At 42.0% G+C, this 16,448-nt stretch overlaps 1 protein-coding gene across 1 annotated transcript in view; it reads left to right on the top strand.

Moving 5' to 3' along the window:
- The window catches only part of SHC3 (SHC adaptor protein 3), a 72,946-nt gene extending 59,145 nt beyond the window's left edge, over positions 1-13,801 (top strand). The window contains exons 7-12 of the mRNA XM_073344912.2: positions 294-420; positions 2,096-2,249; positions 5,159-5,255; positions 7,920-8,114; positions 8,858-9,153; positions 13,493-13,801. Coding sequence (XP_073201013.1) covers positions 294-420; positions 2,096-2,249; positions 5,159-5,255; positions 7,920-8,114; positions 8,858-9,153; positions 13,493-13,621 — 998 coding nt within the window. The 3' untranslated portion in view covers positions 13,622-13,801. The remainder of the gene's footprint in view (positions 1-293; positions 421-2,095; positions 2,250-5,158; positions 5,256-7,919; positions 8,115-8,857; positions 9,154-13,492) is intronic.
- The last annotated feature ends 2,647 nt before the right edge of the window (positions 13,802-16,448 follow it).

Raw genomic sequence — 16,448 nt, forward strand, 5'->3', positions numbered from 1 at the left:
ATTCTGGTCTCACTTACACCAGTTTTACACTGTTGTACGATAATTCCATTGGATTGGAGTGGAATCACTCCTGATTTCAGATGGTGTGAGTGCAAGGAGTATCAAGCCAATGTCTTAAGTTAGCTGTAGCTAATTGCTATTTTTGTTCATTCAGATTTTAATAAAATCTATACATCATGAAAAGAACAACTGTTCTTGTCCTGGAGGTCCTTGTGCCATTCATTACTGCATCACAATGAAGACTGTATAAATAATGGTGTGTAAATGTCAGCATCTCTCCTTCTTTCCTCTAGCGTGCCATATACTGGAATGCTGTGATGACCTGGCCCAGGATATTATCAGCACCATAGGGCAAGCTTTTGAATTACGATTTAAGCAATATTTACGGTGTCCCTCTAATATACCTGCTCTCCATGATAGGTGAGTAACATTGCAGTAGAATCTTTTCTAGTTCTGCAGTTTCCTTCACCAGCTGGTAAAGTGAGGGGTGAATCTATGGCTGTGCTGTGGATGAAACTGTCTTAGAAGAACTGAATTTTAAACACACTTTAAAACAGGTTCTGATAAATGAGTGAAACATGGTTTGCCTGATCAATGTGGATTGGCCACAATCATTTTAAAATCACGTTTCAACATGGCCTCTAGGCTAAACAGTTTTAAAATTATAACGTCCTGCCCATACTGGCTAGTCAAACGCTTGTTAGAGATAGAGACAGGCGGCCAAATTCAGAGGTGATGTATGCTATAGGAGGTATATGGCACATCGCTGAGTGAAACTATGGGACACTAAATTGGTATAATTTACATAATGAGTGACCAGAACAAGTTGTAAATTACACCAGCTAAGAGTCATCTATTTGGCCCCACGTCAAAGCACTATTTTAAGCACGGGTTTTAAATGGTTATGCTCTGGCCCATATCCATACTGAAGGTCTTTAAGCCCTATTAGCCTAAATCTGTTTAAAATTTGTTTTTAAATCCAGCTTTATACCCAGTGTTGATGGAGCCTTGAAGTAATGCAAGTGGAGGAACTTCCCAGGGAGGTTGGAATCTATCCTGCAGGGTTTCTTTGTAAAGTTATGAATGTTCATGACAGATTTTGGTCTGCTCATTTTAGAGATTTTTCTTTTTGCTGCAAGTCATAAAGATCATCATAACCCTTATTTAAAGTCAAAGAAACAGGCTTTCTAAAAACACATAAATAGAGGTTAGGCTTCCCCTCCCATGAAAAAAGTGCACACTGAAGGGCAGAGTGGGAGGAAACCCTATGTGAGATTGTTCTAAAAGGGGAACTGGGTTTACCCCCTACCAAATTAGCCTATGGTTCTGCCTTCATACTGATTTTCACATCTCTTTCCCCCACCTCAGTCTCTATCTACAGTAACATTTTTAGAAACTTTCCCACCAATGCTAGCACCATATCAGCTCCCTTGGTGTGAGCAACATTTTGGTTGGATGTATTCCTGAAGGTTTCATCACATGACATAATCTTTAATGAAAGATTAATCTTTAATTCCGGGAGACTCCAGGACAATCTTGGAGTTTTGGCAACCCTACGCATAGTGAGTGTGGGTTGCTACCATTCTGATTTGGAAGAATTTTACCTTCCCTTTGCACTGATGTAAATGATAGCTTGATGTGCAGTGAAACAGAAAATCAGGCCTATTGAATTCACCAAAGTCATTCCTGATTCACACCAGGGTTATTTAGATCAGAATTAGGCCCCAAGACATTATGAAGGATCCTTTTTTTTTTATCATCAGTTAATCAATCAATCACACAAATAATACTACAAATAACATGGTAAATGTAACTAGGAAAGGTATTGTGAAGAAGTTTTTAATGGATGTCATTAATAGGGATATATATATATAGGACCTGATCCAAAGCTCGCTAAAGTCAATGAGAAGGCTCCCATCAACTTCAGTGGGCTTTGGATCAGCCTCGTTACAGGGATGGAGTGCTGCTTGGTTCATCCTATTTTACTTTGTAAATGTCACTTAATTGTCAAAGGGCTGGGTAGTATATGGCCCATGTAGCTAGTACTACAGTGCTTCGAGTGCTGCGAGATGAATAACGTAATCCCTTTCTACAGGATGCAGAGTTTTGATGAACCTTGGATGGAGGAAAATGGAGAGCCAGCAGAACATCCCTATTACAACAGCATTCCTAATAAAATGCCTCCTACTGGTGGCTTTATTGATGCTAGATTCAAAACTAGGATCCCAAATGCCGCAGATACTGCTCAGGTCAGTGAAATGTTACCTGCTTAGCTTTCTTATTCAATCAAAAATTTGAAAGCAGCATTTTATTTCCAGATCAATGCACTGACAATATTAAATACCTTGTAGCGTTTCATATATAACTGAATTGTTCTGTGGCAACTTATTTATTATTGCTTCATGTTCATTCATGTATTTAAATAAGAAATGAAACATGACTCTGTATTGTTTATTATTAAATTCTGGCTTGTCCTGCAATGGTTGTGCTGGGGGAGAAGAGGCTAAAGATGACCTCTTACCCATCACACCTGCTCAGTAGACAGATAAAATCATAGGCTTCCAGATCACAGAATGCTAGGTGGGAGGCCAACATTTATTGTTCTCAGTAGGACATGGCTAAGTAACTAGGGAGAAATTATAAGGTCCCCACTCCCTGTTAATACACAGAAGGAAAGATAGTGTACACTGTTTCCTTTTGGACCAGCCCTATGGAGCTTTCTGAAAGCCCTATTGTACTATAGAGTCATTTTCCCTCTTTCTCTGGCCCCATTAACATTTAATTATTCAATTATATAATTTCAGTGGAACAACTTCACTAAGAGCTCCTCATCAGGATATCCCCTGCTCAATGGTTAGAGGAACTCACCTAAGAAGTGGCAAATCCCTGTTCAAATCCCTTCTCTTCATCAGGCAGAGGTGACTTGAACCAGGGGTCTCCCACATCCCATGTAAGTACCCTAACCACTGGGCTAATGGTTATAAGGGAAGTCCTTCTCCTCCACGTCCCTTCCCTGTTGTTTTGTGTGGAGTTGGTGGCCTCTGAGTACACCTAGTGGATTGGGCCCTTCCTGTTAGTTAGGTGGAGTAGTGCCTATCTTCCCCTGGTTCGTGTATCACTAGCAGAGCTAGGTGCCTCCCTGCAGCCTGGGTTTAGGCACCTATCTCTGTGAGGGGGCGAGGCTTAATACCCATCCATTTTATCAGCCTTTCCTATTAGCTAGATTAGGTGGCTTTGTGTGTTGCATTCTAAGCTGCCTATCTCTCCCCATTCATTGAATAGGAGCCGAGGTGCCTAACTCAGCTTTGTGGGTTGTAGTGTTGTTCCTGTGATTTTTCTAGGCACCTAACAGTTAGGTATTGTGATGCTCAGTGTCACAGTTCCTACGTCGCTTTGTGGATCTGGGCCTGGCAGCCTGCAGAGCTATTCTCTTGGCTGACCTAGGCAGCTGGATCAGGTGGATCCTGTTAGCTCTAACCCAGGACATAAAAAAGGTTGAACCTCTGTATGAGGCGCAGGCAGCAGCAAATCCAGAAATAGCCGAGCTCAAGTACATGTCCTGATAGAAAGTTTATTTAAAGAGGTACCATTGCATTATAAATCACATTCCACCCCCCCATGCCCCTCGTTATTATTACATGGAACACCTGAGAATGCTATAACTGAACATGCCTAGGGAGGGGACTTTTTTACACATTCTTCCATTTGCTTGCTTTGTGCAACTTATTTTTCGTATAGACAAACTTCGCTATTTCTCCTGTATATTCACTATCCCCTGCTGTATGTATGACTCTTTCCCGCCACAATAGGGGAGAGAAACATTTTTTGAAACAGGATACTTTGATTCTAACCGAATCAATTGGCAGAGGGACTCATGGGCAGGGGTAGCACATGAAACTACTTTTAGGTAGTTTTTTAATTGACTAATATTTCAACCTGGTGGTGCCCCCTTAAGTTAACAGTAAAGGAAACCCCAGGAAAGGGTAATTTGGATGCCATCCAGTTGTTTGTGTGCTGGGTTAAGAACAGGGCACTTCAACAGGGCTGCTTTCAACTACCTGAAGGGGGGGTTCCAAAGAGGATGGATCTAGACCTCTTTTCAGTGGTACCAGATGACAGAACAAGGAGTAATGGTCTCAAGTTGCAGTGGGAGAGGTTTAGGTTGGATGTTAGGAAAAACTTTTTCACTAGAAGGGTGATGAAGCACTGGAATGCGTTATCTAGGGAGGTGGTGGAATCTCCTTCCTTTGAGGTTTTTAAGGTCAGGCTTGGCAAAGCCCTGGCTGGGATGATTTAGTTGGGGATTGGTCCTGCTTTGGGAGCGGGTTGGACTAGATGACCTCCTGAGGTCCCTTCCAACCCTGATACTCTATGATTCTTACAGACCAATCCTACTGTTCTCATTCAGGCAAAAATACAAGGATTGGGCTCTAAGTGTGTGCTCCTTCAAGCTGATTCATGAAGGCAGGTCCCTGCACCTATATGGAGTCCCATTGACTTCAGTGGGCATGAGCAACTATAAGAGGCTGCCCATATTGACCCTACTGAAATCAGTGTGGCTCTGCCAGTCTGAGTGGAACAGCACTCAACATCTGAGCCAAAGATCATAATGTTGGTGGCACATCTGTATTTAATTCCCAGAGATGCCTTGTCTGATGAGAACCCCCTCCCACCATACAGTCAGTAGTTTCCAGAGAGTGAATCTTTCTGTTAATCCTTTTGAAGACACTTACTCATTCTTGTATTCCAGCATCTGTTTCCTGCAGAGCATCCTCAATAGGTGGTCAGGGTTTGCCAATAAAGAAGGCTGCACTGGATGAGAATATTTTATAGACACACCTGATGTTGTCATTGAGGATTACAAGGGTGAATAAAAGCAGCAAGGAGTGAGATTTTCATGAAGGTCACTCACACTATCATGAGCTCTAGCTCACGAAAGCTTATGCTCAAATAAATTTGTTAGTCTCTAAGGTACAAGTCCTCCTGTTCTTTTTACAGTCAAGACAGAATACTCAATCATAGTGTCATGCATAAGGAATGAAAAGAAGACTAGGTTTAAGTAGAACAGAACCAAAAAAAGCCTCAAAGATGCACACTGCATCACAGTGTTTTAAAGGAAGGAGTAGTTGAAGAATTGTTGTTTGTATGTCCACTGTAGTCTGCAACAGCAGCAGGAAGAGAACAAACATACTACCAGAGTCGACACTTTGGAGACAAATTCAGTGAAGATTGGCAGCCTGCTCCTGTTAAACAAGGTGAGTTAAACTTTAAAGTAATTATACTTCTCAAAGGGTATGTCTGCACTGCTGCCGCGTTGTTGTTTTTTTTGTTTTTTTTTTGAGAGTATCACAGGCTGGGTCAACTGACTCAGGATTATGGGGCTTGCACTACAGGACTAAAAATGGCAGTGTAGATGTTCCTGCCAGGGCTGGAGCCTGGGCTCTGAAATCTGGCAAGTGGGGAGGATTTCAGAGCCTGGACTCCATCCCGAGCAGGAACTGTCGATACTGCTGTCTTTAATCCCACAGTGCAAGCCCGTGAGCCCAAGTCAGTTGACACAGGCTCTGAAACTCACTGAGGTGTTTTGTTTTATTTTTTAGTGTAGACATTATGTAGGCCCCAATCATAGAGTTTGACTTGATTGGGTGGATTGGGGCCATAAGGTGAAAGTCTGATACATGGAAATCTTGCAGCAAGACACTATAGTTAATTGATAGTTTCTCTCCTCCCTTAAAGTGAATTTTAGCATCAGTGTTTGTGACAGGTATTGGATAAACAGCTCTGGGAACTGAAATCCAATGTATATCCTGAAAAACAAACACACACACACACACTTGTGTGTGTGTGTTTCAGAATATACATTGGATTTCAGTTCCCAGAGCTGTTTATTTAATCAATGATTTTGGATGCCTTAATCTTTGGCTGCCCAACTTGACACACCTTTAAGGGGCCTCATTTTCAGGAGGTGGGCGGTCAGCACTTTCTGAAAATCTGACCTTTTGAAGGTGTCTCCAGTCGTGTCCTACAAATCAAATCAGGCAACCAAAATCAGTAGTTACTTCTGACAATGTAGGTGTGTGTGTGTGTTATACCCAGGGTACACTCTGGACTGGTGAATAGCTGTGACACCCATGCTTTCTAACCTTTACACTACTTTGCTGTTGCCTCCACTCCTGGACTGCTCACAAACAGCCAGCCTCCACCCTAAACCCCGCTTTGCATCCAGCATTTATAATGGTGTTAGATATATAAAAAAGTGTTTTTAATTTATAAGGGGGGTCGCACTCAGAGGCTAGCTATGTGAAAGGGGTCACCAGTAAAAAAGCTTGAGAACCACTGCTCTAGCATGTAAGTCACTCCCAGCTATGTCTGTGTGCACTTGCAACCTGCTGGTCACAGGCTTTCACTAACCTGATTTACACTGGAAGGTGACCACAGCACACCTCTGGTCCCAGACTTTTCCCCAGAACTGTACATCTTCTACTGCTCACTCTTCTCCTGGACAATACAAGCTAATATAAAGTCTGCTATTTTATTAATAGAAATGATATACACATATCCTGTTATCTCAAATGGAGTTTCCCAAACACTTCAATTCAAACACACTGGTCTATATAAAACAATAAAACAAGTTTATTAACTACAAAGATATAGGATTTTAAGTGAATTCAAGTAATGAGGCATAAAATGGTTACAAGAGAAATAAAGATAAAATGCCTAACTTAACAAACTATGTTATATTCAAAGCAAAGTTTCTGTCATCACATGCTCTCAGTAGTCTTGCTGGCCAAATTTCTAGACCAGGGCTCTCATCTTCTGTGTAATGGCTGCTTCCTTTGTTCCTTCACAGTCAATCAATGGACAGAGGATAAGAGAGGAGGAGGAAGGGTGTCATTTTTATAGTCAGTCCCCCTCTTAGAAATGTTTCCAGCTGAGAGTTAGGAGACAAAAACTCCAAGGGTATTATATCTCCTGCTGGTTTTCCCACCCGTTGGAACTCCCTTTGTTTTCCGCTTAAATGCAGATTAAGCAGAGCACACATTCTTTTGTTTTAGACAGACCTGTTTGCCATTTTCTGTTTGGGCAGGGCTGTGGTTTGGAACATGGAACTCTACAGTAGAATTTTATAACTTTATGTACAATGTTGTTCAGGACAATTATTGGCCAGTAAATTATGAGTTTTTAAATTATACCTTACAAGGCATACTTTGTACAAAGATTATTACAATAATGGTCAAAGGGTGAATACAGGGGTACAGACCATCACAGTGTCTGTGCTTGCACATATGTGCATGTATGAGCTGAGTTGAGCAAATTATTTGTAACAAATAATTGATTTCTAAAATTTTCCTGTTTTGCTTTTTGTGAATGTCATGAACAAATCATAATATTCTGAAATATATTCATTATTCAGAATTTTTATGCACGTCTTCATGAAATTTTCCCCTCATTTGACTAGTTTGCAGTATTTGTTTCAGATATTTGATATTTAAATTTCAAAACTCATGCTGTGTTGGTTGGTTCTCTGATTGCATGACATGAGTAACTAACCAATGCTGTCCCAGTTTTGAATATTCCAATCAAATACAGCTAGTAGTCAGGCTTAAAATTCACTTTCCTCCTGTATTTGTGCTAGTAAACAATAGGCAGAAAGTGAAGACAAAAGGACCATGAACGCAGTCAAATCAAAATCAGTTTTGAATTTGAATGACTATTCGAGAACGATTTTTCCAATGTGCCAAGCTCTAATAGACAGGCATGTTGTTTGTTGTTTGTCTTTTCATCTCTCTTTCCAGAGACTGTTGAGTCTGCACTTTGGTTAGTGGCACCTCCTATGTTTGTTCTAAACAATGCTGCTTTATCCTTCCAAATGCGATGTTAAAGAGAGGGAGGGGAAATAAGTCTTTTGAATTTTCCAGGGTCCTTGGACATTTACAGCGTGCCAGAAGGGAAGCCTCAGGTAACCCCAACGGGAGAGGTGCCAGCTTATGTGAACACCCAACATATAAACATAGAAGCTCTACTTGCACTTCAGGCAGATGCTGAAAGTGCATTCAGTGGAACAAAAGAGTGTACCAAAGACAGCAGTCCAAGAAAAGATCTGTTTGATATGAGTGAGTTCCCTTTTAACTCTCACCTCTAATAACAGATCTTACATAATTAGTCTTTTATTTTGGACCAATAGAATTGCCATTTATTCATTCCTAAAACGGGTTGAATTAATGAACATGATCCATATCTTTCTGAGTTTGAAATGATGGGTTCTTATAGTTTTGAAGCTAAACCAAGGTAAAAGGTGTTAACCTGCATCTACCCTAGAAAGAAGGCTGGGCTCTAACCTAGATCACACTGATCTAACCTAGACCTCTTTTCCTAATTTAGGATGTAGACTCATGGTCTTATCATAGTATGTAATTAAACATCAGGGATCTTTGTTAAATTAATACTCTGTTTTGAAAAGAGAGCAGATATCTGTGTAATATAAGTGACTATGCAGATTATGCAGTTCATTTAAAATGAATTCCTCCTAACTAACTGGCCAGACAATAAGAGAGATCTGGTCCTGTCCAGAACATACAAATACCAGCTACCTACAAATATATGACCATTAGCAATTACTCCAAAAATGTCAAAATTGTCTCTGATTTTAATATATTTGTTTACAAACAACGTTCTGTAAGTTCTTAATATATTATATAAACTGGTAATACACCATACTGTGTTTGTTCTTCTTAAGGATAAATGGAAGTGGCTATTACATGAAAATAAACCAGGGTTAAAAAGACTGGAATTGTATTTTTTTGTAATGCAGTTTACCTGTGACTGATCTTGCACTTGTTTCTGTACCTGTAACCAGAACCTTTTGAAGATGCTCTCAAGAACCAGGCTACTGGGCCTGCGCTGAATAAGGCTACCTCGGTCGAGTGTACTAGTCCTCCGTTACCCAGAGCAGCTAACTGCGCTATAATGGATGAACTGCATACAGAGCCTTGGTATCAAGGAGAGATGAGTAGGAAAGAAGCAGAACAGCTGTTAAAGAAATGTGGAGACTTCCTGGTCAGGAAAAGCACCACAAATCCAGGCTCCTATGTGCTGACTGGTATGCACAATAGACAAGCCAAACATCTTCTTTTAGTGGATCCGGAAGGAACTGTAAGTATTGACTCCTGGATGACAGTAAAAAAGTGTCCGACTCTATATATTTTCTGTAAGCCAGAAAATGAACCCTATTTATAACACTTATTTGTTATTACAGGCATTTGTAAGGTTCCCATCACCTAACTTAAATCTCAACTCACGACGCTTAGCTGAAGAACTGCTGCAGCATTTCTACATGGATAGGTAGCTCTGACACCACTTCCTCTAGTCTAGTCCTCAGTGCAGTACAGGGGCGGTCAAAGGTATTAAGTTCCTTTTGTGGCCCCCAGATCCCTTGGCTGTCTGGGGAGCAGTCTGGTCCCTTGCATTAGTTAGAACAGCCTTTGCACTGCTCTTATTTCCACCCAGCTGCCTGAGGCCCCAATCAGTTGTTCTGAGGCCTGCTAAACCCAGGGTTGTGAGTTCAATCCTTGAGGGGGCCATTTAGGGATCTGGGGCAAAAATTGGGGATTGGTCCTGCTTTGAGCAGGGGGTTGGACTAGATGACCTCCTGAGGTCCCTTCCAACCCTGATATTCTATGATTCTATGATAAAAGTGATCTCCAGAGCGTAGGGGCATGACTTCCTTCTCTGGGACTAGGTTCTGACTCAGGCTTGGGAGAGAAATGGTATACTCTGTCTCTCTGCTACCTGAGGATTCCCTTAGCAGGTTAAATTGGCTTTCTAGCAGCAGAGCAATATAAAGTAGCTAGAGCTGGGTATGAAAACTGGTCCTTGGTATTTTTGTAGCTGCCCATCAGTGAAAAAGTAAGCAGATGACACAAAAATAGGGGGAGTGGAAAATAATGAAGAGGACAGGTCATTGATTCAGAGATCTGGATCACTTGGTAAACTGGGTGCAAGGAAATAATATGTTTTAATACAGCTAAACTTAAATCTATATCTATATCTATCTAGGAACAAAGAATGAAGGCCATACCTACAAAATGGGGGACTATATTCTGGGAAGCAGTGACTCTGAAAAAGATTTCGGGGTTGTGGTGGATAATCAACTGAACATGAACTCCTAACGTAATGCTAGGGGCAAAAGATCTAATGCTATCATTGGATGCCTAAACCAGGGAATCTCAAAAAGGAGTAGAAAGGTTATATTTGGCACTGGTGCGACTGCTGCTGGAATACTGTGTCCAGTTCTGCTGTCCACAATTCAAGAAGAATGTTGGTAAATTAGAGAGGGTTCAGCGAACAGATTCAAGAATGATTAAAGGATTAGAAAACATGCCTTACAGTGATAGACTTAAGGAGCAAATCTATTTAACTTAACAAAAAGACAGTTAAGGGGTGACATGGGTGCAGGCTATAACTCTCTTCATGGGGAGCAAATATTTAATAATGAGTTCCTCAGTCTGGCAGAGAAAGATATAACATGATCCAGTGTCTGGAAGTTGAAGCTAGACAAATTCACTGGGAAGTAAGGTGCACATTTTTAACAGGTGAGAGTTATTAACCAATGGAACAATTTATCAAAGGTCACGGTGGATTCTCCATCACTGACAATTTTTAAATCAAGATTGGATGTTTTTCTAAAAAATCTGCTCTAGGAATTATTTTGGGGAAGTTCTCTGGCCTGTGTTCCACAGGAGGTCAGACAGATGATCACAATGGTCCTTTCTGGCTTTGGAATCTATGCATCTGTGAGTTTGTGAAGGGGCTCCACCTGATATGGGAGGGTGGAAAGCAACATACTTCAGTTCCCTGTTCTGAGTGGCTTACCCGTCTGGCACTTAATACAATACTTTCTATTCCTGTGTAAAATGCTAGTTTAAATAATAAGAATCAGAGCAACAGGTTCCTGACAAAATAGTGTATATGGTATACATACAGAAGGACCAATCCTACCGGGCCTTACTTCTACTGACTTCAACAGAGAAACTTGCATAAGGCCAGCAGGGTTTGATTCACAAAAGCTTTGACTAGAGAAGGCTGCTGTACGTGCTGTCATTGTATTTGCCACAGGAGGGCAGTCAAAGAATATTATTAAGATGTTTTCCATTATAACTGGATTACTCCTGAGGTTACATGTGCTTGTGTCAGCCTCGACAAGCCAGCGGAAATGAGTGCTGAATCTCTGAGATATGAACCTCTTTGACTCACTGACTGAAAGTTTACCAGTGTTTTGTGACTCCTGCAGAAGGGCCTTTTGGTTTATCATACAAATAGCTACCTTTCGAGTGGGATGCCATGAGGATTAAGTAGTAGGGTCCTATCATACCTTTAATGCACAAGCCTGCAGTATGGCTGGTGCAGAGACGCAGTGTCCTGGTTGGAGTTCTGGTAGGCAGGGAGCATGGGGCCATTGCTACACAGGGGCGCACCACATATTCCCTTCTGTGCATGACCAGGATATTGGCCTCACATCCCTCCACTCCTTCCTCTTAAGGCAGCATGAGCCAGCTCCCCTCCCTGCATGAAGATCTCCTTGCATCACCTCTCTCACTTGAGTCCATTTGTAATACATCTCTGAGTCACAATGGCTATGCTGCTTCCTCCTTGCTCTGGGGCTGGGGGGAGTAGTAATTTACTGGTGGTCTATATGAATACTTAGCAAATTACAGCACTCACCCCCAGTCCCACCCCTGTGCTTAGTGCCAGCCAGCAAGAAGTGATGGAAGATCCAAGGATCCCTTCCCAACATACCTCCTGCAGGTGAGGAGTAGTTGAGATGTCTTACCTGGTATCTGCTACCCATTTGGGTTCAAGATCCATGTAACCTGTGCAGGGATGGAAGGAGGTTCTGATTTCTGTAACAGGGTAGCCTGCCTCTTTAAGGTCCAGGAGGGCTTGGTCAGCCAGCTCTGTTCAGTTAGCCCCACTCCGTTGTACTTATGCTGAGTGTGAGGTTTAAAAGGAGGAAAGCCAGTGGCTGCTTGCTGGCTGGGGAGGAGATTCCCTGAGCCAGAGATGGGTCTTTTCAAACTTGACTCCCCAAGTGGGAGGCCCTGGAATTGTTGCTTGACAGAAAGTGAGAGGCAGCTGCAGAGTTGCAGGTGGTAAGAGAGTGGCAGTGAGCAGGAGGTTCCTGCAGCAGAACCTTGACCATGGGGGAGGGCTTGACCCTAGAAGCCAGAGGCAGAGGGCTGAAGAAAGTTGAGGACCAGGGGAGTAGTAGAGGGGTTTGCCTGCTGACCTCCCAAGCTGGAGAATAGAGCGTGCTGAGAGAGTGCTGGACCCTCTCCTGGGGAAGAAAGGACTACAGATAGGAAGACTGGAAGGTTCCTTCTGGGAAGAGCAAGAGACCGACTCTAGCTAGAAGGGGCTGAAGTGGCTACTTCAGGGGTGAAAGTAACTTAAAGGACTTACTGGTATGCCTGAGTAGGGGGCGAGGCCTCAACCGGAAGGGGCGAGGCCTTTAAATCCCCGGGCCCTTTAAATCGAGATTTAAAGGGCCTGGGGCTGCAGCTGTGGTAGTGGCATCTGGGAGCCCCAGGCCCTTTAAATCATTGCCAGAGCTACCAGCTGCGAAGGCAGTTGGGAGCCCCGGGGCTCCCGGCCACTGTTGCTACCCCGGGGCTCCGACGGCGATTTAAAGGACCTGGGGCTCTGGCCGCTGCTACCACAGCAGAGCTCCAGGCCCTTTAAATTGCCGACGGAGCCCCTGGGAGGGGGGGGGGGGGTCCTGGCTGCCAGGGGCTCCAGCAGCGGGGCTCGGGACACCTTACTTTGGGATTAACCTCATTTAAATCAATGAGACTTCTCATGTGGTAATAGACAACTTGGGGTCTACTCAGAATTCAGTTGGTCAGAAAAATGTTTTTTTTGGTTGACAAACACCAAAATATTTCATTAATATTGCCTACATTTTCAGCAGACATGTTTAACTTTTTGATGAAAAACCAAACCCCAAATATTTTTCAGATTTTTGGCAACAACAAATGAAAAAATTTGGGCCAAAAATTGCCTATCCCCAGGAGGTTTGGATTTTGTTTGAAATGTTTTGGTTTCAATTTTTCAACAAAAAATTGAAAATGTTCGCAGAGAGCAGACACTATCTCCAAACTGTTTAATTTGATCAGAAGGTCAATGTTGTAAGTTGTGATGGAAAATCTTCAACAAGGCCTATTCAGTGTGAGGAAATGTGACCAATAAGAGAGCAGACAAAACAGAAGTTTGGAGAGAAGTGAGGGAGCAGGAGACAAAACAACTAATCTGTAGATGAAAAACCTCCATTGACTCTAATGGGAGGAGGCTCAGACCCTTAAAAATGTGTGTGTGTGTGTGTGTAAACAGATATAAAAGGAAAATATTTTGTCTTATTTTCAGTTAACTTTCATTTAATGGTAAAGGAAAGATTGGTCTGTATTTAGCCTTTACTTTTCCATGCTCTTCTTTTAAGGTTCGTACAAAGGATCGTGTATTTGACAGCATAAGCCATCTCATCAACCATCATCTTGAGAACAATTTGCCAATAGTTTCTGCTGGAAGTGAACTCTGCCTCCAGCAGCCAGCTGAGAGGAAACAGTGACCCATGGTGACATGTTCAGCATTTGTAAGCTATAACCACTGCAGTGGACACTGCAAACCTGGAAACATGTACATTAAAAAATACACACATCTATCTATCTATCTATCTATCTATCTATCTATCTATCTATCTATCTATCACCAATATGTTTTCTTGAGCTTTAAAAAGCCCCATCCCATACAGTACCATTTGAAATTTCTTACTGCTATATGCAGACATGAAGTCTGATTAAAAACACAGACAGATTTCTTAAAATATAATTTCAATAAAATTATTCTGATTCTGTAATGTGAATATTGACACTGTATATACATACATTATATATAAATACAGTAATATATTTATATTTTTCAAGTCAGTCTGTTGAAGGTATGGAACTAATGTTCTGTGCCATGTGTTTTTAACTGAAAAAGATGCCCATTGTGATTGTTCAGATAAAAATAGAATTCAACAGTCTCATTTCCTTGAGAATACAATATTAGAAGTCTTATTTGTAGTTTTATCTAATAAGCACAATTATGGTGAGAACACAGGCGGATTACATTGGTTAAATACCAGTTGAGGGGATTAAATTCAGCAGCTAGTATTCTAACATAGGAAATTTAGCTTGAAACAATTTTTAAAAGCATTATTCAGTGTCACTGAGTTCAAAAGCATTTTCTCTTTCTGATGTCCAGTTTGAATTCTTATATGATGCTACTCAAGATATTTGTAACTTGCTTTGACAATGATTTGGTGTGATCTCTGTGTACAAGGTGTATGCATTTGATTTTTCTAACCATAATATTATTGAACTAATATTCTGCCGCTTTGATTTATTAAATTCAACACTAAGATTATTTACAAATAGTTCACTTCTTGTGCTAAAGAATTAATTGTTTTTGACTGCCAGTCACCAATGAGATGTATACATTGACTAAAAGGGTTCAAACTGGTTGCTTTTTTAAATATATTTAGTGCAAGATGCTTTGGTCAAAGACACGGCTGAAAAAAAATTTTTCTCATAGAACAATGACAAAAATGAATACCTAGAATGTTAGTCCATTTAAATGATCTAACTTGGATTCACTTAGTTTTTGTGTGTCTCTGCCTAAGGTACAGCTTCAAGTTAACCTTTAGCAAGTGATTGTTTTTATAGATGTATTGGTTGTCTCTAATGAGCAGTGTGGAAAAAACTGATATACATTAAGTTGCTTTTTTAGCAGGTATTTCATTAATATTTGGTATTGGGGCGTGTACATTGAAAAGTGCATTCTGTCCAACACACACACACTTCATTAATTTGCCTTTCTTTTGGAATGGACTTTGTCTTTCAGTTATACATATCTAACTGAGGGCAAAATTCAGCTCTCTGTTTAATGGATGCAACTCCCATAGACTTCAGTGAAGGTTGCACCGCTGTAACTGAGAGCAAAATTTAAACTTCAGTATTTCTAAGTCAGAAATTCAAACCAAGTTTTAGGATTTGATTAATAAAGGCCCTGATTAAGGAAGATACTTACACGTATGTCTACCCTCAAGTATATTAGTTCAGTTGAAGTCAATAGGACCTGTCATGTCCTTAAAGTTAGACATGTGCCTAAGTATTTTGCTGAAATGGGGCCAAGTTGACTTCAGGATTTGCTTTAGAATCCATTCCTAGGATGGCAGTTTTAAAACTCCCAAATAATGTCCTCCTTGTGCCATGGACTACGCAAAGGACATTACTTTGCAAGTTTGTTTAGGATTAATCTCTATTTTCGAAAAGGAATCCCACAGCTGGTTTAGAGCTCACTACCTGAAAAGAGCTATCAGAGGAAGAACTGACTTTCAAAGATTTTTGAGAATTTAAAATTACATTTTCACCTCTAATCTCCCCATCTCAGCATGTTTCACTTCCCAATGCATTCCCACAACTAGCCCCTATTTCCCTGTCTACCAGAGGTGAAAGTAAGGCCCTACGGTCCAGTATAGACATACTGGCAAGAGCCAGTATGCCGTGCCGGACTGGACCGGCTTCACCAGGCTGGCGCTTTAAAGGGCCCAGGGCTCCCCGCAGTGGCTGGAGCCCTGGGCCCTTTAGAGCACCGCCCGAACCCTGCTGCTGGAGCCCCAGGGTAACAGCAGCAGGGCTCCAGTGGTGATTTAAAGGGCCTGGAGCTCTGCTGCGGTAGTGGTGGCCGGAGCCCGGGGCCCTTTAAATCGCCCCTGAGCCCTGGGGCTCCCAGCTGCTTCTGCAGCTGGGAGCTCTGGGGGTGATTTAAAGGCCTGGGGGCTTCCAGCTGCAGCTGGAGCCCTGGGGCCTTTAAATCTTGATTTAAAGGGCCCGGGTATTTAAAGGCCCTGCCTCTACCGGTTGAGGCCATGCCTCTTCCAGTTGAGGCCACGCCCCCCTGCTCAGGAATCCGGAGTACCGGTAAGTCCTTTTAGTTACTTTCACCCATGCTGTCTACCTGAAACTTCCCAGCCTATGTTGATCCCTTCCTGGAACTCTTTCAGCCATTCAAGACTCACCCTAGCTGGTGTCTCACACTAAGTTACTCATCTGGCTTCTCTCTTGGATCCCCACTAATCACTTCCTGACACATCTTTACATCTAGGCCGCAGAGGCTGATTATCACAAGCACTTCCCCGTGCAGCTGTTGTTGCAGCTTCTCTGCATCAGACCACACCCAAATTTTCTTTCCTCACCCCTTCCCTATCTGTGGGAGGAATCAGTTCTTCTTTATGCCTTGTAGTAGGCAGGGAATTATGGCAGCATCTTTTCCTTCTCCTCCTTGCTGTGATGATATAGCTGTTTGCTTCAGTTCCCATCTCCTCTGCACAGAACAGTAGGTTTGGGTGGGAG

The sequence above is a fragment of the Lepidochelys kempii genome, chromosome 5 (assembly GCF_965140285.1).
Source record: "Lepidochelys kempii isolate rLepKem1 chromosome 5, rLepKem1.hap1, whole genome shotgun sequence".
NCBI lineage: Eukaryota > Metazoa > Chordata > Testudines > Cheloniidae > Lepidochelys > Lepidochelys kempii.